Raw genomic sequence first — 21281 nt, 5'->3', positions numbered from 1 at the left:
TAGCATGTCTTTAAACTTGGGGTAATGGTGTGAAAAGACTCAGCTTGGTTAGGTTGTTTTTATTTGATGTTACAAATTTCAAAATTTCTCTCAGGCTATATCAAAAGCTGTGATTCAGTGCTGCTAAAGAGGCAAACAAAAGGACGAATGTGACACTCTAAAACAGACATTTAAGAACATTCTGAGGGATTATTCAAGATTATCATCAGGTGTGGATGACTTTCAAACGTTGCAGAGAGCCATTCAGATCTGCTCTCCTTTTTTCTCCAAACGGCTTAACTGTGTTTTGATAAGCTGGTCTGAATATCCATCAAGAAACCCGACCAGCCCACTAGATTGCCAAGCGGTGGACCGCTTCGTCTCTCCTCCTCCTCTCCTCTCATCTCCTCTTCTCGCCCTGCCCGCACTATACGTATTTCCAGCCCCTCTCTCTCCTCTTGCTGTTTTTTTTTACGCAGGCGGACGTCCACGGCGCGGCGACACAAGCCTGCTACAGGCAAAGAGAGCGAGGCACACTGTAAGCAGGCAGGCGGAGACACGGAGATAACGGCAGGCTGGTACCGGAGCGACGACGCCGCGGCGGTGTGCGGTCTGCTTTTGTTGAGGAAACCGGCGTCAGACTGGATGGTGGATTTGTTGTATATTCTCTGGATCTGGATCATCGGGGGGGGGCTAGGATAACTTCGCATGGGACAAAACCCGCCTTCTTTTTAATGTCATCCAGCGATCTGTTTCGCCCGGCGTGTTGACGACAGTGAAGGAAGAGGAGGAAACCAGAGGAGGCTTTTCCTGGAGGAGTGCGATTTGACAGATCGGCGACATGCATGTACACGCGTTTCGCTCCGCCAGCTGTACAGGATAGACACACAAACACTGCGTTTTATTTGCACACAGACGCAGAGATTTCCGGAGCTTACATCGCAGCAACGTGGCTCGGCATAACGGGGGAACAAGGAAACGATGCTCGGCTGCACGCTGGAGGTTTTGCACCACGGGGCAATGTGTTAATATCGACACGCACGACGGCGTGGAATAATAATGCAACGAGACACAACTTTGTCCACCAACCGCGAGACGTGCCACTATAGCTCTTCTAATCAAAGTGCATTTATCTGTTAGCCTGGCGTGTGCTCTAGTAATCCTGTTATTCTTGAATACAGCTCAGCGCTTCAGTAAACGCCAGTGCCATTTATCTAGCAGCCCCAGAAGCCCCGTGTTGATATATGATTTCCATTTTTTAACCAAATCCTGCTGCGCATTGGTGTCAGTACTTGCGTTGTTTGGACAAAAACCACCTGAAAGCTCCAGAGTTGTGTCACCAAATGATTGCTGAACTGTAAATGTAGGCAGGCCTAACCTCCGCGTATATGCAGATCCAATCGATCCAGAGATAAAGACAGCTCTGGTGGAGTGTTTATGCTCCTCTGGAAGTGTCACGGGGGTGTGTTTAAAATCCAGCCTATCTATTTTTTTTTTTTTTTTGTAACATTGCCCCCAGGCAGCAGAGACGCTGCTCGGTAAAGAGAGGGGAGAGGAGACTGTCCAAACACGCTGCAGTCTCGGAGAAAAAACAGTGTAAGGCGACGTCCTAAGAAAAAGTTTCAATGGTTTTCCGAAAGTTGCCCGGTGTGTCAGCATCGGGCATGGGTCTGCGCCTGTCCCAGAAATTCGTCTTTCTGCTCTTTCTCTCGGGTTTGGTGACGCTGTGTTTCGGGGCCCTTTTCTTTTTGCCCGACTCTGTCCGGCTAAAGCGCATTTTTCTGTCCAAGACCGAGACCCAGCCTGTCACTATCGGCTCCGGGTCCGAGAACGATGTCAGGGAGCCCTTAAAAAGACCCAAGGACCAGGAGCACGGTCTGAGGGGCATGACCCCGGCCAAAGGAGAGACCAGCAGCAGCAGCAAAGTGAAGAGTCTGAACCGCAAACCTCCCGTCTCTCATGAGGCCACCGAGGCGCGGCTCGCTGGAGGGAGAGCGCAGGAGGAGTTGACTCTATCCAGGTCCAAAACGGATCCTTCACTCTCGGATAAAGCGAGCGCTTCGGACCATGGACCCACCTCGGATAAACCTACATTCAGTTACCAGAAGTTCAAACGGTGTCTGCTTAAACCAGCTCTGGGGAGAGAGAGTGGCAAACCGAGCGACCCCCTGACCAACGAGCGCCGGGAGAAAGTCAAAGAGGTAAGGATGTGTGACAGAGACCCTGAAGGGGGAGCATGACGGGCACATGTTTGGACAGTTGACATATAGTAGCCTCTAGTGTTATGTGGAAGTGCCATAGTGATGTGGTTGGATTATGGGAAGTACATATTACGGTTTCAGGAAAAAAAAACAAACAGGAAGTGTGTCCTATTTTGGGGTTATATCAGGACAGATATTTTGCAAGATGAATCATGTTCTATTTCTCGCGGGACCAAAAATAATCAGATAACTCCACTACCTCCTTTAAAACAGCAAGAAAGTCCCAGTTTGCTTTTCAATATGAGTGTCCATCAAACACAACAGATTTATAAAACAGCCTAATTCAAACGTAGACAAACCCAGACATCCCCCCCTTCAAAGATATCATTACTTTTCTCTTGTTGATTCATTGTACCATCAGACACTGCAGCCGCTCTCTCTGTATAGAAGTAGTGGGACGGTTGTTTGCCCAGCGCCTGTCAAACACACTCAATAAATCCCTCTCAATCATATCACTTGTCTAGATGTTACCATGCAGTGCCTTTTTGGAGAACAGTGGCAGGACTGGAGATGTTTCCGCTGCCTGTCAGAGAGATTACATGGAAGTCTAATAACCTATAATCAATCAGTATAAGAGGAAGGAGGCGATGTGATGCAGCTTTGAATGATGTGTTGGATGGATGTTTTAGGACTGAGTGGAGTCGGGACAGGAGGACACTCTGTGTAGTTTACGTCCACACGAACGTCAACTATTCTGAGATTCTTTTTAATGTTTGCACGTTTTGATCGTTGACACGTCATTTATTCCATTAATACTGAACATTTTGTGGTCATTACAATAAACTAAAAGTTTTGTCTTGAGTTTGCTCCTTCGCTCTCGTACACATTCTTAAACTCAAAAAACTCCCCTTATTTACTGAGAGAAATTACAGCACAAAATCAACAACCGGGAAGCTGTTCATCCAGCAAGCAAGAAACCAGCAGATATTAGAAATGTTTTACTTTGAACTCTTTTATATTCTTGTGGCAAATCATTCCCTTCTGCCCGTATAATCGTTGCAGCTCTAATTCTGTTCATAAGCCTCTGAGCGTGAATTCATGTGACTTATCAGGCTGCCATATTTGTGCGTTATGTGAGCTGTTAAATTGCCTTCTGTCGGGTCATCGTGAATGATAAAACGTCCCGCACTCACACCCAGCTGTAGCACCTCCACCCCCCCTCCCCCTCCCCTCCCCCTCCCCCCCCGCACAATTGCCTGGAAATGATGTGACTATGTGTGCACTGACACTTTGGCCAGGAGCTCTTCAAGCATGTGTGCCAGCTTTTGTTGAGCCCTGTGGCTCCAATAAGGACTCCCGAGTAGGAGCGTCTGGAGATCACACATCTGTACCCACTCAAGGCGAGTGAGCCTGGTGTAGAGGAGGAAGAGGAGGAGGAGGAGGAGGAGGAGGAGGAGGGGAAAGTTGGCCCGGCATGTGCAGATGGGTTTCAGCCCTGGCATGTGACACGGCTAAGTCTCGTTGTCGTTCTCACTTCCAGTCTGCTGTCACCCTCACATGCCTCTCGTACCTGGAGGTGGTGCGCTCCGTGATAAGCGAGGCGTCAGAGGACGGAGCGGGTGATTTGGCCTCGTGCTCTCAGCTCTCCCTGACTCACTGTTTCTCTCTCTCTCTCTCTTTTTTTTTTTTTTGGATGCTCGTCGAAATGAATGTCAGTGTGACTTTGCTCGCCTGTTGTGTTCAGCTGAGCTCGGCAAAGTTCTCGCCTCAGGGTCACACTTGTCATCTGAGAAGAAGTTATAGACCGCCACGCCCTCCTCGCCATTTCGGTGTTGCGGGTTAGCAATTGCGTCGATGGGTTGACGGCCTTTGAGAACACACACCTGTCCTGCTTTCAGACTCACGCTGCACCCTTCTGTGTATATGCACATAGCCTCGCGTTCGGGTTTTTTTTGTGTGTGTTTTCCTTTGTTGCCGCTACAGTTTCCTCTGTCTCAAGCCTGCTGGCAGCTTTCCAAACAGCTTCTCTTCTTCCCGGAGGCTCACTTTCATGCTGCCGGCGCAGGCTGACACATCACGACCCCCGCGCTTTGTCCAGGTTTACCGATGTAAAAAGCAGGGAGTAAGTGCAACAATACAGCCGACATGTTTTGATGTATATTTCTGTGAAGGATGAAATGTACAGAGTTGAATGTGTGGTTGTCAGTCTCTCTCTCTCTCTCTCTCTCTCTCGCTTGCTCTGCTTGTGTTCTCGTGTACAGACAGGGCGGCTCTGTGAAAGCAGTCAGTGTAAGAGAATGCAGACAAAAAAAGGGGGTCTGCTCCGGCCCACTGACTGCTTCAATGCCCAAAATGTGAATGGGCATCGTTTTTCTCAACTGCCAACAACAAGAAAGCAGACTCCCCACCTTCTTCTTCCTCTGTGTGTGTGTGTGTGTGTGTGCACTGCCAAGCCAGGGTGAAACGAGGGACAATAACAGTCTGATCACCCCCCCCCCCCCCCCCCCCCCCCCCCCCAGTATACCAGCAAGTCCTGCCAAAGTTGCCCGGGTGCTGTTTGCCTATTCCAGCAGCGCCCCGCCAGTAGGTAGTTCATTCTCCTCCAAAAGTCCTCAGCAGGATGAAGATGAGAGTCATTTTCAAACAGCTTCCTATTTGTAATTCTGTGATGTCATGGCTCACTGAGTCGCCTGCACTGCTGTGTTGCTGCCTCATTGGCTCCGGCATAAAAGGATGGATAGCAGGGAATCGCAACCACGAAAAAATTTGGGCCTGGAGCAACAGGGCAGGGGTGTGTGTGTGTGTGTGTGTGTGTGTGTGTGTGTTGAGGGTGGGGGCTTTTCTGCATAAACTCACTCTGCTGCCTTGTCCTCTACGTTCACTAAGGTTAGAACTTGGCATGCTGTAACAAAAAAACAAACAAACAAAAAAAAAAAAAAACTACACGCAGAGTGCAGAAGAAGAGCAGACAAATAAAGCAGAAGACGCAGAGCAAAGAGGACATCAGAGGAGGTCTGTACCTGTGCGTGACCCTCTTCTCCTGGTCAACACATCATCACACACATCAGAAGAGAAATATTAATTTGAAGACAGACCGGGTGAAACAGGAGGTCTGCCCTTTCCCCTGGCTGCTGAATCTTTTAGCAGAGATACGTCTATGCAGTCAAATGAGGGGAATAAGCTGAATATTGAGCCTGTTACCAAAAAGATCAGGTCCGAGTGGGATCATCGGGTGTGAAGACCCCGAAGGCTGACTCTTTTTTTTTTTTTTTCTGGATGTGGACATGAAACATTACAACGAAATGATAAGTGTGTTACCAGGGGTTAAATTATTTATAGTGCACTCTTCCTCTTCAAATAAACTGACTCAGCATTTCCAGTTGGTTTTGATTACATAAGCTTTTTTATGTCCAAAATCAGAGGGCTTCTTAATAAGACAAGTTAACCTTGTAAAGGGATTCTATTCCTGCTGTATTTATGCATCAGTGAGAGAGAGAGAGCGAGAGAGAGAGAGAGAGAGGATTGACAAGCGGTCCGCCCGCTTCGAGGATGACAGCCTCTGTACATGGAGGCGCGTGTACGAACCACACAGCGCCCCCGCGGGTTTTACGTCTTGAGCAGAATTTTTCTCAAACATCTCCTGCGGTTCCTTTTCTGCATTTTATTCCTCTTATTTAACTTCCTCTCCCTGATGTCCAACTCAATGCACAGTCCTATCTCTACTTTAAAGGTGTTGAGAGAGGGAAAAAAAGCAAAAGAGCACCGAAGACGGGATCATTACTGTATCGCATCAGGAATAAAACAGAGATTGACACCCCGAGCATCAATGAAAATAATCCAAGAGTTTATTTTTTTAAAAATCAGCTCATTCCTAATCACATGAAAACATTTAGAAAACGTGTGCAGCCCCGAGAGAAGATGTGACAGCTGAGAGTGGTGCAGTGAGAGGACAGACGCTGCAGCCTCTCGAGGTTAGAGCCTCCTCCAGCAGAGCAATGAAAGACTTCAGGCAGTCTTTGTCCTGTGAGTGAGTCTGTGTGTGTGTGTGTGTGTGTGTGTGTGTGTGTGTGTGTGTGTGTGTGTGTGTGTGTGTGTGTGTGTGTATTCTTGATGCTTATCAGGATGATTATTTAGGTGCTTGGGGAAGAATTCAGACTATGACAGTTTCAGTTGGAAGGCTTGTCACTGTGTTTATCCATCCAGTGCTGAAGCCCACCTGCTTCACTGTGTGGATAAAAAATAATCAACTGAGGTACATCTGTTTTGTCTTAAAGCGAGTGTGTTTAATGGTCAGTGCTCTGTGTGTGTGTGTGTGTGTGTGTGTGTGTGTGATAAGCAGCATCTTGAAAGCACAGGGGATGTTTGAAAAAAAGAGAAGACGGATGTTTTGGAAACAGACGCTCCGGATGCATCTTAATCTCAAAGAGATCGTAGAAGTGTAACAGAAGAAGCGCGGAGCTGAAGAGGCTTTGGTTTGTTTCAGCCGTCAGCAGGGGGCTTTTTACTTCACAGTTAGACTTCTTCATGTACTGCAACACAACACACACACCTGCTTTTCTCCTTTCAGTTCAGTGAACAGCTGCAGGACGACGAAGTAAAAAAGAAAGTTTACACAGGAAATCCCCAGATCATTATCATCTCTTAAAAACAAACCAAGCTGCATTCTTATATTTAGATTATAACGATGTATAATCAACGACAGTAGAAACTGAGTAAATCCAAGTACTTGTTCAATATTAATAATATTAATAAGGCCAGGTCTTTTTTTTAAAGACCTGGGGTTATGTTTAACCAACACACAGCAGCAGCCAGTTTTGTGTTCTTAAAAACATTTTTTTTTTTACATTAAAGTCATGATATGACCCTAAATATTTCCAACAGTGATCAAAGCCAGAGACGCTCTTTTATTTTAAAGTTGTTCGAGGACGTGCCTTTTTGTGGCGCCCACCATGAAAGACGCAACATGTTAATCGTTGCCATGGAAATACTGAAAGTGAGATGAAAGGCCGCTGCATAAAGAAGCAGGGGGGCTGAGTGTGCTGCTGTGATATTAAAAAAAAACAAAAAAACGTGATGGATCTCTGAGGCGTCGTCGGGAAACATTCTTCATCTTCCTCAGCTCGGTTTCGCCCGTTCATCTTACCTACGGTCAACTCAAGAGTTGGTTTTCATTGGAGGCCGGGTCCCATGATTCTCTTCCACCCCCGACGTCATCTTCTGTTGGGGGAATTTCCGTAAATTGTTTTCACATACACACTCCTGAAAATATCCCGATCATTTCAGCAGGACTTCCTCTTGGATATTCTCCTGACCCGGTCGTTCACATTTACACCCCACAGCTGGAGACTTTCCCTGTCTGACTGTGGGGGCGTCACGTCCGACACGTTCCGTTTAAAAAGCATATTCTAATCTCCACCCTACTGTATATCCAAAGTTTTATATTTCTCTAATAGAAACAATTGGGGAATAGATTTTTGATTTGCCTGTCAGTCTCAGGAGGAATTTTTATGTTAATTTGAGCAAAATCACTTTTTGGAAAGTGTCTGTTTGAACATGAAATAAGGTCATGTCATAAGGCCTTGCTTTACTAACTGAACTGCCACATTACGCAATCATACACACAGGGACACATACACAAACACACACACACACACATTGCACAAAGCTCTAGAAATAGGTGAGCTTGTATCCGGACCTGAAATCCCCTTACAGCAGTAATGAGCAGTGATCCGGGTGTCCGTCTGAATGGAATGACGCCGTTAAGCTGTGAGCACCGTGACCTCCCTCCAACCCTCGTTCCCCTGCTGTCTTACCGCCACGAACCAGGTGTGCCAAACAACGTTCAGTCCAAGCCAGGAAAATGGCCGCCCGCTGTGCTAGAAGAAAGAAACGGAAGACGAACAAAGTCTGAAGAAAAGGCTTACAATCTGCGAGCGCTCCCGCAGAGCTGAGACGTTTGTGCTCTTCCTCTTCTCTGTGGACGCTGTGCAAATGTCAGCAGCTGGCGTTTGGAGCATGAACCCGGCATTGTCTTTGGTCAGTTCATGCAGAGGTAGGGGGTGTGAGCCGCCGTCGCCGCTGCCGCTGCGCCTGCTGGGTATTGATACATTGTGTTAGTCGATGGCAGCTGGGGCAGATAACTTCAACTTGTCAATGTTGTCTGGCGGTGATGCAGGTCATCACAGCCACGCAAGAAAAAAAAGAGAGCTCTTCTCAAAGATGACATGTACGCTCCAGGCTTCTGTTGGGCTTCACACAGGACTCCTTAAAGTTCTCGGGGAGGTGAAAAAGCTCCAGCAACACATAAGTCGTAGACGGATCAACTTTGTTTACGATGTCAGACCGACATGTTTCGCCTCGTGGCCTTCATCAGAGTCTTCAGCTTTGCAAAGAAATCCCAGATGAAGGTTGAAACACGCTGGTCTGATAAAGTTATTGAAGTTATATGAAGTGTTGTTGAAGCTTTTTGACCTCTTCAGGCCTTCCACTCTTCATGCACCTTGGTAGTTGGTGAAGATGTGCCAAAAAGTCCCACTCGGCCTCTTCTCCACTTAAAGGTCTTGTAATGACGGGGTCATTTGAGGGTTTTTAAAATGATTAGTGGCTGATAATGAGGAGTGTTAGGCCGGGACGAGTGGAACACCTGGTGTTCTACTTTAACTAAAGCTGCCGTTTACAGCAAGTTTTCTGCTTCGTAACACTTTCTCCTTCTCGCACAGTCACTGTACTGTCGGATATCTGATGGTGTAATAAGATGTTTCAACATCAAACGGACCTTTTTCCCGTCTCCTCTTCGCCTGCCTGCAAACACAGGGCTGATTGATGGGCCACAAACTGTCAGCACATACAGATCAGTAAAGAACATATAAAACATCACACAGCACATTTTGGGGTGGCAGAAGCTCGCCGTCGTGAACCAGAGGATCGCTGGAAGGTGCTGCGAACCAAATGATGCAAATCAATAACAGATGAATACGACCTTATTTAGGAAATCTGATCCTTTTTAAAAGCCTTTTTTCAAAGTGTAAAGCCTCTGACGTTGTCAGTATAGGTCTTGACAGCGTCATTTGACACCTGTAATGTAGCCTCTGGTTTCTGGAAACATTGTTTGGCTTTTGAAAAGCTTCGGTATTACGACCATGACTTTCTGTTTTTTTAAAGGTCGTTAAAGTGGCGCTGTGAGAGCTGCTGCACCTCTACAATGAAACTTGCTGACCTGGTGTTGACCAATGACAATCTCGCTTACTATAGTCGCTCCAGTAACGATTCTTTTCTTCCTAGTTTTCTGTCCCCTTAAGCAAACACACACCCTCAGTCCTGTAGGATGGCGGGGTGACCTCTGCAGTGACCTCTTATCTTCATCCAGGAAAATCTTGTGTTTCACAGAGTTGCAGGAATACGGAGCAACGTCAGGTAGAGACTGCACAGCCCAGCGGAGAAGCTTGTTGTTCAGTGGGTTGATGAAAGATGATTAAGCCATACAATAGCAGATCTTTCCCCTTCAGGCCGTCACAGCAGGAAGTAGATGATCGGGTGAGATGAGGGGAGGAAAAGGAAGTGTGTGAGTAAAAGAGGGGGAGATGTAAGCTAACATCCTTTTTGCATTCACGGCAGTTTTCTCCCTGCTTTCCCTCTGTGGTTGGTTCACTAGCTGGAGGGTATGTTTCTCCGTTGAGGCACGCATTTTGAGAGGTGTGTGTGTGTGTTTTTAATGTTCGTGTGCACATACCTCTTGTGCAAGTGCATTCATACACAACTCTTTGTCAACAGAATAACAAGATGCACATAGGGCGCTTTGTTCTGGCAAATTTGTTTATTTTGGTGTGTGCTTCTTTGTGTACTCCAGTCTGTGTGTGTGTGTGTGTGTGTGTGTGTGTGTAATGGTATGGCCATGGAGGGAAGTGGAGAATTACATCACATCTTGAACACATACGAAGCCTGTAAGTGTCTTCTCTCTTGAGGGACCAGTACAGTCCTCCTTTTGCTCCAGAATGTAACAACAAGGGGGGGTTGTGTGTGTGTGTGTGTGTGTGTGTGTGTGTGTGTGTGTGTGTGTGTGTGTGTGTGTGTGTGTGTGTGTGTGTGTGTGTGTGTGTGTGTGTGTGTGTGTGTGTGTGTGTGTGTGTGTGTGTGTGTGTGTGTGTGTGTGTGTGTGTGTGTGTGTGTGTGTGTGTGTGTGTGCGTGTGAGCATGTGACCATGGTAAATGTTCCCCAGCAGTTTAATAGTCATGCACACAGAACTTGAAAGCTTTCTTTTCCCAATGACGTGGCCTGTCGTCAACAGTTTGCAGATGTTTTTCCTTCATTACACAATAGAACTCCAGTGTTTCCCTGAAACCTTCGTTTCTTGTTTGCATGTCCATATTTGTACAGTCTCTAAATGAGTCTGTTTGCTGTAAGCCCCTCTGTACCAGTCTGTGTTTACTGTAGGATGTGTGTGTTGCGTCAGTAGCAGAGAGGGTCATGTCCTGGTCCTGATTTTGACCACACTTTGACCGTCTTCCTGAAGCACAGAGCTGTGAGTGGTCAACGCTCTTGGCAGGGCTCGAGGTGATTTTTTTTTTTTCCCCCTGAAAGTAAATTACCGCTTTTCTCCGATTTCATCAGCCGCACTCTCTGAAAATATTTTCTTTACACCGTCAGTCCCCTCTTGAGATGCTGTGATCTTGCACCGAGTTCCCTGGAAGCATATTTATCTTGAGTTAACGGCACTGCTGACATAATGGGGTCATTGTGCGTACCTCGTAATCCAGACTTCAGACGGCCTATGATTACTCGGAAAAAAAAAAAAAAACCCAACTGAAAAAAACAAAAACCTGACTGGATGCTCTCATGTTCCTGTTGGGAAATGAGTTTTTCGATAAAGTAAAAATAGCAGACATGCAGTTTGTGCCTCTGTCAGAATGTTCACCACTCTTCTCCTCAAGCCTGCAGATCACTTACTGTCACAAGGAAACACAAGCTAATGTCCATGGTTTTACACCATAATAAATGCTAATCTAACTGAAATAATGGGAAAATAATTTCAGTCGTCCCAAAGTTAATTGAAGAGATTCTCCTACTGCAAAGTTCCATTGTTTGGTTTGTCGGATGAAAAGATCCTCAAACGACATCCATGATCTTTAGGTTTTTCGTTGTTGTTGTCTTTTAGCCACATCTGTTTGTCACGCCTTGAAGAAGGCGTCAGTGATCCATAGAAGAGTCTGACTTTGGTTGTAACAGGAAGTGAGTCTCTCCTGTGTGTGTGTGTGTGTGTGTGTGTGTGAGCAAGTGAGTGAAAGGTGCGTGGATGTACTGCAGAAACAGTGAGGAGCATGTTTTTCATGGAATGATAAGTTACAGTGAGTCAGCAGATAAGCTCAGGTTCAAGTACAGTGGTCGTGAACAGTGGTACTCTGTAACTGGTGTCACTGCACTGATAAACATAATCTGTTTGATGCACCACTGCCACGTCCTCTCACAAACACGACATTGTTGGATAGTTTGCTCCTTCACAGCTCTGACCCGGGGCATTATGAAGCCCGCCGATGTGTTATCGCCATGTTGGAGAGGCTGGCGACCAAACTCTCGGCCAGTCCAGTAACAGGCAAAGAGGTGGAGCTTAGACGGGCCCTGAGCTGATTGGCTTAAAAGCTAATGAAGTCACACTAAAGACGTTAAAGAGGTTAACATTCATAGCGCAATGTATCAAAGCGGTGGAGGGATGATGTTGTTCTTCGTTAGATGAATTTTATAAAGCTTCGTCTTGCTCCTCCTTCTGATACATTCAGATGACTGTGCCTATTCAAGCATTGTCGCTCACTGGCTTAATGCCAGGTGTCTCTGTAAAACTGACATTGCATCAGCCCTATGAGCAAATTCTGCAACTCTCTGTAACGGCATATGGTTCAGTGTCATGTGAAACTTTCTTTCTCAGCCCTTGAGGTCAAATACTTTTCAGATGCCTCCGGTATGTTAATTTTGATATCATAAACTTGCGCTGACAGATCATAAAATCAACAACCAACAGTGGAAAACATTTAGATTAGAGCAGCCATGATATTATAGAAGGAGGCTGGGTGAGAAGCAGCCTTTATGACTGTCTCTATGAATCAATGTATTTCCAGCTTCCACACAGCACACACACACACACTCTCAGCCTTTACAGTAGGATTTCATTGTGTGTGTGTGTGGGTGGGGTTGATGTGTTTGCGTGTGTGTTTGCTCCAGATGAAGAAAGTGCCGAAGATGAAAGGTGCTGGGATGGTCTTGTTTGCTGCAGGCTCTGCTTGACATCCTTTGGTCCTGGGTGCCGAATGAAATTGCCCCCCCCCCACCCCCCACCGGCTCACTGCTCGGGTGGATTCAACAAATAGAAAAAGAAGTGTAGAGAGAGAGAGAGAGAGAGAGAGAGAGAGAGAGAGAGAGAGTGAGAGAGTGTGTGGCCTAGATGTAACCAGCAGACTATCTGAGCCCCCAGCTGAGTTCCAGCCCCCTGCCTTTATGTGTGTCTAATTGGTCAGAAACAACGTGCATGTTCACGGGGTAATGTGGAGACATTAGAGTGGGCTGGGGGAGGGTGGGGGGTCTTGACTATATTTCTTCACCTCACTCGTTACTTGTCTTTTTGTTTAGTCCTAGTTCTAATTTTTACACTGCTACCCCTCCTCTTTTTTTCTTTTCCCTGGTTACTTGTGCCCCCCCCCCCGCTCGTTGCCTCCTTTGAGGCGTGTTATCACCACCACTCTGCCAGCTCCCCCCTCCTCTGCATCACTTGAGAGCTTATTGTCGTTGCGCATTGGCCTGTCTGCATTGCTGTGATTGTGTTGTGACATAGTTTTAGCCTACTTTGAGAGATGGCTGAATAATGCCGTCAAGACGTTTTGGCACACAACACAACAGACCCCCTCATAGGACAACATCATCTTTTATCTGGCAGCCTTTGTTAGCCAGGATCTTGTTCTTTTTTTTTTTTTTTTTTTTTCTGAGGACAGGAGCTTCATGTGAAAGCTCACCAGACCGTTTTCATGGTCAGCACTGTGCTGTCTCGCTCTCTCTGTGGGTTGAGCTGAAAATGTGTCTCCCTGGGGATTTCCTCCTTCATCAGCATCAGTGAACAAATAGTCATTAATTAGCCAAATGCTTACAAGACCATTTAAGCCAGACCTGGGTGTATTTGTTCATTATTTTTACAATTAAGGCTCTAATCAAACGGCAGCAACAAAGCTCAGTGCTCTTTATCGAGCCGCATGGATTTCTTTGGTTTCTATAATGTCCATAAAACAGTCAGTGAAAGGGGAAAAACAAAATGAATGGTTTACTAAAGACTGTGTGCAATAACAACCGGCATGCTGAACATTAATGGATGAGAATTTAAGGTGACAGGCTCTTGAATGTACTTCTTAAACATCATGTCACTGGACAGAGGCAGCCATATTGGAAAGAAATTGGTGCTTTCGATTCCTTTTGAGTATAAATGAGCTCTCTCAAAATCTCAGGGATATTTATCCTCCAGACTACGGAGAAACAAAGAGAGTCCAAAATGAACTGTCAGTCCTCCGTGAAATAACACTCAGTATCCGACCATTGCAGGAGACAGCTGTCAAAGTTGGAACTTCACAGAGCAGCCTTCTTTTTATAAAGCCTTTGCTTAAAAAGGACAGCCAGACCCTTCACGTAAAAAAAAAAAATCATTTAAATCTGGAATAGTTAAACGTTTCGATCAGGTGTCTGTTTGAATATTAACATCCTTAGAAACAGCTGTTTGTTAATTAATCGTCTCTAAATGTATCATCTACTTTACTTTTGAAATAAGAACCCATTGGTAAGACATGAGCTTGACTTCTTCTCCTTTTGTCGTCTTCTTCAGAGTCGTGTCTTTGGTGTGTTACAATAACAGGAAATGGGTGGAACTCGCTGTCCAGTTTCAGAAGTGGCTGTGGTTAACGTTTTTGGAAAAGCCCAGATGTTTATGTCAGTTAATGTACAAACTGTGACATGCAGTATCAGGCTACATTCGAGCTGAACTGGTCCAATGGTGCGTGGTTAGTGTGATAAAGAATTTCCAGATAAGAGTTTTTTCACTGGAAGTTTCGTTGAATTCCAGCTCCCATTGAACTGACACTGGCGTCATATTGGGCCAAATGAGACTAAAATAGGGAATTGGTTTCAGACCATTTCCTCCCTTTCAATCATGTATAGCAGAGTGTCATACAAACTTTCTAACAATAGGGAGAAAACTTTTTCCTTTCTTGTCTTTATACTCCAACAAAGATGACAAAGTACATCTAGGTAAGCCTGTTGACTTTCACCAAAGGGTGTGAGGCTTTTTCTTTTTCAGTAAAAGGAGGGTGCATACAGACTATTTTATTATAATCAATTTAATCTGCCAGTTATGTCTCCTTTTAGTTCTGAAGAATAACAAAAAGACCATCACAGGTCAATCCATACATTTACATGCAAGTCCATTTATTTTGTAAGTCTAGTAAAAAACGGGTCTTTTAAAATGGATGCAAATATTAGTTGAGTTGAATTTCTTGAAGTTGGACAGATACTCCAAGATAATTTAATTTGTCATCAATTTCCTCTGACATATATAAACTTCAAACCCAAACTCAACTATAGGCGTTTAGAGAATGTGCCACAGTTAACACATCAGGCTTTGACTTTGACGTCAAGCAGCATAAATTTGACGCTTAGCCAAAATTGCATTTTTGACTACTTTAGAGTATCACCATGAGCACAAGGGCGAGCGTGCGTCACATGTTCACCTAAAGTAAAGCATAGACTGCGTACAAAATGTACAGAGCTGTGAAAACTCTGTACAAAGAGCACACATATCAATCAGCCCAAAGTAGAGCAAACTGAACCATATCTGAGACGATTTCTACCTTTATACCATTTGATCAAACTAAGCTGCTTCAGAGTCATGCAAATGATCCAATTAGACTTTTTATGTGCTAACTTTACTGAAAGCCCGATTCATCACAGTTAATTTGGCCCACCATCAGAGTGGAAACTCGCTGCTAACAAACCTTCTCCCAGAAGATTTGAGTCAGGTCATCAGCTCTCCGGTAATGATGCCTGCTGTGATCTCCAGAAACACAATGACATTGGAGATGACAATGATGTGATTGTTTATACAGAAATCTGTGAGAAACCGAGATGTAAATTGGCAAAATGTGAGCTTTCTCTGATGTTAATTATGAACCTAATAAAAAAGCTGTAACCATGACAAAGGACGATGCGTCAAAATGTGAGCATTATATAAACAAACCTCAGCTGGATTGCTGAATTTCAACTGGATTAAATGAGTCTCAGTAGATCAAAATGTTTATCCTCAATCAGTTAGATCAGGAGATTTGGTGTTTGCATAAATCATGGAAGTACTTAAACTAATCACGGGTTTGTGGTGAAGCATAAGCTAAGTTTATTGTGACTTAGTCATTAGCAAATGTGAAAGGCCTAAAGCTGCATAACTAAAGAGTGTAAGAGACACCAAGGGAAGGAGTTTAATTAGTATGAGCCACTTAGATACTTGAATTCATTGAGCTGACATTAAACCCGCTGCTTCATGGTTGCTAAATGCTCTGCTGCATCCAAAAACAAAAAGAAATCATCCAAAAATGTTGTACGTTAGTCTGAAGACGGTCTGAATGCATGTTTGAAGCTATCAATCTGAATTACGCAGAGGTTTGATGGGGGGAAAAAAGTGATCCTACCTCTGTACTAAGGTAGCAACAGAGGTGAGACGTTTACAGGGGAGCTAGCAGCGGCGCGCAGATTGGTGTGTGTGTCCGTGTTTGACTGTTTGTGTATGTGGAGCTCTCGCTGGGCCGTGCTTCCACAACAGCAAAAAACAATGTAAAATCAAAGATTAGGACACCAAGATTACACTTCTACAGAATCAATATGAATATACAAAGATGTGGTGATGGCTTTGTTTAGTTATGTCACTTTTGAAAAGGGCTAATGCGGAGAGTTCTGTAAAGTAAGGAACTGAAAAAAAGTTGAAAGTTACCTTCCTCTACCTCAGCTGTTAGCTGTAAACCTCAAGACCACATATATTGTGTGCTTGTTTCCTGTTGGACCTTCTCTGATAAACCTGTGTAATAAACCTTAGTCTTCCTTCAAGGAGTGAAAGAAGAAGTCGTTCTTTGGTTTATAAGTTATTATGGAGCGTTTGTCAGAATGCTGAAAGCAGCACAGTGAGATGCAAAGCCTCTGTGGATCTTGTGTCTTCCAGGCGTCCGCGCTCTCAAATAATGACTTAAGCTCACAGAAAAAGTTAAATGAAGTTAAATAAATAAGAGACCCATCTTGAGAGGGCGAACAGAGCAAAGTATGTGTGTGTAGAAGAGAGTGTAGAAGATGTGCTGCTGTTGTAGTTTCCATGTGAAATGAGATGGATGGTTAATTCTGCAGTGACCGTTAGCTAAAGAGTCCAGCTCGGCAAAATAAAGCAGCAGGCGGCAGGCACAAATACAATATGTGTGTTTGTTTGTGTGTTTATATATGCCTCTTGGTTAAACACAGTTGGACAGGGGACCTTTATGTTTCAATTCTGTGACTCTTGAGTTCTCCGTGGCAAGGTCCAAAGGCTGCAAGTCCCAAATAGGAAAAGAAACTTCATCCAGTTAACACCACTGCGTTAAGACATGGATGTTTTTAGAAAACTCTGATACATTTCTCTTACAGGTAAAACATGTTGGATGCCATTCCTCTTGTAGGCTCATATAGGAGTTAAAGTAAGACCTGTCTTTATTTAGTATTTTTAATTAAATAGCATTGTTAAGTATTCTTCTCTTAAGACTCGATAAGGTGTAACATTTGCAAATGGGTTTCTATTTTCAACCCTTCATTGTTGCAATCTGACCATCTTCATGTAATTGAAGCAGATGGGGAGATATTTGCTGTTGGAGCAAAGGACACCAGGATGACAATATAAAATGTGAATGAAATCTTAGTTAGAAAATTGATATTCAAGTCATTACTGGAAGGTTTGCTCGAGAGGTGCTACAGGGAGATGGAAATTGCAGATGGTGCAAAATGCCATTAGTGTTTTATTTTAATTAGAAAAGATGGTAGACTGTAAGGGGACAGGAAGAGCCTGATTGACAAGAAGGACCAATTATTTCTGTTATCTACAGTGCTGCTGGACACATCGTCTGCAGGTGTTCTAATCACTGTCGTGAATGAATGCTTCTCTGTCTGACAATGATGTCGTATCATCTGCCCTTTATACGACCTTCGAATCTGATAACAATATCAGTGTATCATTTAAATTCAGAAGGCGATGGGTAATTAGCTCATTTGGATTGGTTGTCCAGCAAGACTAGCAACCATTGGTAATTATTCACCCATTGTGTTACATTATGGACCAAAGATTGTCCATTTATAATCATCCATTGTTTTGACTCGTTCATTTTCTTTCCTTCCAACTTTCTTCATAAGTTGTTGTTGTCTTTCTTCATGTTCTGCTTTTTATGTGGTTGCTCCGGACCCAAAAGTAGGTTGTGAAGGTGTGCCAGAAAAACAACAACAACAACTTGTCAGACAATCAATCAGTTGCTTTTTTGACTGATTTGCTTTGTTCCGTTTCTTTACTCTGTCACATATTTTGTTTTTACTTCTGATGTCCAAACTGCACAATTTTTCATTAAAATCGTCTGATTGGTTGAAAATGATGTCGGAAATGTGGGTCACCACCAGTTGTGAACCGCTGGTCTTATTTGAAGCTCTGGTCTGGTGTGGTCTAAATGTGGGTCTTTTGGTGTTTTGAGCTGTTTTTTTTTGTATGTCTTTCAGTGGCTTCATTTGTCCACACCAGAGGTTGTGGCTCGGTGTCTTCTACACATAGGGTCTGTTAGCCAGGAGGAACTGTGTTTCTGTGCGGGGAAGTGGACACATGAGTGAGCTTACATTGCTAACAGAGCTAAAGGAGCTAACAGAGCAGAAAAGCCCAAACCAAAACAAAATGACTATTTTTGGGCACAGGCGGACACACACATGCAGGCGAGGCTGACATCGGGGCGAGTTTGTGTTCTGGAAATTGTGGTCGAGTGGTACTAAATGAATCTGGGGGTTGATTATCATTTGTTAAAATTTCTGTCATTTTTTTTCCATTTTTTAAGAATCTTAATGTACTTAAGAAAGTTCAGTTTTCTTTTTGGCTACAAAAGACAACAAGAAAATCCATTCATTGTTATGACTCAGAATAATGTGGCTTTTATGCAAATCCCCACAACAATTCCTTTGTTTGCATTTGACTCTTTCTAAACTCTTGTCTGAGCTACTCTCTGTCACTTTATAGGCCTTTGTTTACCCTTTACTTTGACATGTGTGGTGAGTTTGTAAATGATCTCACAGTTTTATTACATCTGCAGGTTTAGCAAGCGGTTGTAAAAAGATTGTCAGCCTGAAAACGTGAGCAGAAGACATCTCTCTTTTTTTAAGCAGCCCTGAACTTTGGTTGGTAGCTTCTGATACCTGCAGGTGTGCGCTCCGTCCCTTCTGGTCCATTTTTGGAGGTTATCTAGGGGGACTCACACTGGGCGGCTCATCTCCCCCTCCTCCCTGTGTGCTGAACGCATTTGTTCAGAGCTTGTGTTAATAATTTAAAGCGAGCATGAGCGAAGAGGAGTCTCAGATTTCTGTTTGTGGGACTCGTCTTCAGTCTCTTCCTTCAGCCTTCCAGTTCTGTTACATTTCTCCTCACAGACACTTTTTTTTTTATGAATTTTACATCTGCTCTCTCCCCATCTGCTCGACTTCCTTACTCTTTCTGTCGGTCTATTTTAACTCCCTCCTTTACTTCTGCTCTTTCATCTGCCACTTTGGTTTTCAGGCTCCACTACTGTATTGAAATCCTGTTCTACTTCTTTAATGCTGCTGTACTTTAATGGTCAAAAGGGAGAAAGAGACATTCATTTTCACATTTCCTGTCATCCTCCTGCCCGGGGAAACAGATGGATACCCGAGCAAACAGTGCTCATGTTAGCACACATTGTTAGCATAGCAGGTTAGAGGCCATGTTGATTCATTCACTGACACCATACTGTACACTGCATCACAGCTCTCGCACATCCAGAGTCCATCAGCTCAGATTCCTTCAGTGACGGTATAGACATCTGTTGGAGATAATGCAGAACAGAAATGTTTCCTCTTCTTTTCAGTTTTGTTCGAGGTCTTATGTCAACCCTGTTCATTCATCAAGGAAGATCTGGGTCTCAGCAACTTTCTGAGATATCATTTATTTGAAACTGAATTTGCTGAGGAAATTATTTTATTGATTTCAAATCGTTGTTTTTCTTCAGCTTAGAAAAAAATCCTGTTTTTTTATAGCGAGGGTGAAACTAGTGCTTAAGATCCAACATCTACACGGTTATGATCACACTAAACCTTTTCGTTCATGGTGAAGTTGTAAGGGATCTTTTTCTATTGACCTCTCTTAAAATGAATCTGCCACAGTACATGCTCGTTCATTTCTGTCATCCACCTGTTTGGTGTCTTCTCCTTTATATTTGTTGCCTTGTGCACTCTAACTCTCTTCTTGGCCAAAACATCAATGTTCTGATGGACATGATATAACTAAAGGTTGTTTATTATATCACGTCCAACACAAGTGGAAACTACAGTTAGTCTGGAAAGGTCAAAGGAGATGACACGGCTGCCACATGTTTGTGCCATCAACGTAGCAATGCTTTTTTTATGTTCTTTAAAATTGTATCCACCTACATTTTTGAAGGCTGGAAAACATTTTTAATATGTAAAAAATATCAAAAGCTTTTAGATTACGGTAGATTCAAATGAACTCTGCATTCCTCAGGAACAGCCGTTTGTTGGTGATTTGAATCCATTAAAAACATTTTTAACGGCTACTCTTTTGGACCATGCTTCCCCCCCTTCCATCAAGTTTGATGGAATTTATATTTACCATGTATGTATTTTACTGTACTGTTGTCAGCGCCATTAAATTGCTCCTGTTGCTTTTGGCAACATTTTTGTGTCGCCACTACCAAACAGTAACACCCTCAACCCAAAATTCATACATTTAACCTCCATCTCTCATCCCGTTCCAAAGCGTAGGAAGCTGCACAGCGGCTCATGGAGGGTGGCTGGCTGCTGATTAATAAGCGCTTCAACTCCCACTCCATATGACACTAAAATACACAGAGCGAATGCTGGATGAATCCCAATCATTACAAGACCCACATTCAGGAGTTGTTGCCATGGGCTGGACATGCAGATTTATTTTCTTCATCAAAACACCGTACCTAATGTAATTTTTTGAACGCTTGAACCCCGAGGTTGTATCATGAGCTATCTTTTATTTACAGTCTCTCCTTGGGTTGTCCTGCATTCAATCTAATGGAGCACATCTCCTCGTAGGATTAGAATGATTTCTTAAAGGTCAAATGTGCCTGGAGCATCTCCACAACCTTCAGGGCTTCCTCCATACCTCATGAATCCTAACTAACTAAAGAAGATCATTGATGTTGTGATAGTGAAAAAGCACATTAAGTATTGGTTCATTTCAATGGGACAGAGAAAAGCCATTCATGTTTGACTTAAAGTATTTTCCTCATTCTTTGGGGAGTGATTTGGTGCAGTTTGAAGTACAGTTGTTGCATGATGAACTTTGTATAACCATTTTTTTATTCAGGGATTAGTCGGCGCTTGTAATGAAAAAATCCTGAATCCTTGAAAGTTGGCAAAGATCCAGGGTTCCAGCCTCTAAAAGTTTCTGCTATTCAATAAAGATGAATAGAGCCTTTTGAGAAGTTGACCACGAGGTCAGAGTAAGGAGGAAAAAACTCTGAAATCGTATGAACTGATCCAATTTGGGATTTTTAAAAGATAAAAGATAAACTAAAATAACGACTTTAAAGAACTAAAAGAGACTTCTCTTCAGACCACTGATTGAGTACAAGAAAGTCCACAGCCAAGAGACATTCTGCTTGGACTGCACACAGTGGGTGATTGGAAGCATTCACAGTCTGGCTGTGTGCTTTTAGACCTCAACATAAACAATTAAACAATTCTAATGAGTTACAAAGGCAGATCAGGACAAGCAGGGTTGTAGGCACGCTGGTAGAATAGATTTAACTCTTGACCCACCA

General features: G+C 43.8%; 1 protein-coding gene across 2 annotated transcripts in view; it reads left to right on the top strand.

Moving 5' to 3' along the window:
• The first annotated feature begins 201 nt into the window (after positions 1–201).
• Positions 202–21281, top strand: part of LOC306824650 (mannosyl-oligosaccharide 1,2-alpha-mannosidase IA) — a 192426-nt gene continuing 171346 nt past the window's right edge. The window contains exon 1 of one of the 2 annotated variants that reach the window (XM_079344846.1): positions 202–2180. In XM_079344846.1, coding sequence (XP_079200972.1) covers positions 1605–2180 — 576 coding nt within the window. In that variant the 5' untranslated portion in view covers positions 202–1604. The remainder of the gene's footprint in view (positions 2181–21281) is intronic. The other variant, XM_079344847.1, reaches the window with a different exon arrangement.

Source organism: Symphodus melops, assembly GCF_947650265.1.
Source record: "Symphodus melops genome assembly, chromosome: 5".
Lineage (NCBI taxonomy): Eukaryota > Metazoa > Chordata > Actinopteri > Labriformes > Labridae > Symphodus > Symphodus melops.
Note: the sequence above shows the minus strand (reverse complement) of the source record. Positions and strands in the feature narration are given on the sequence as shown.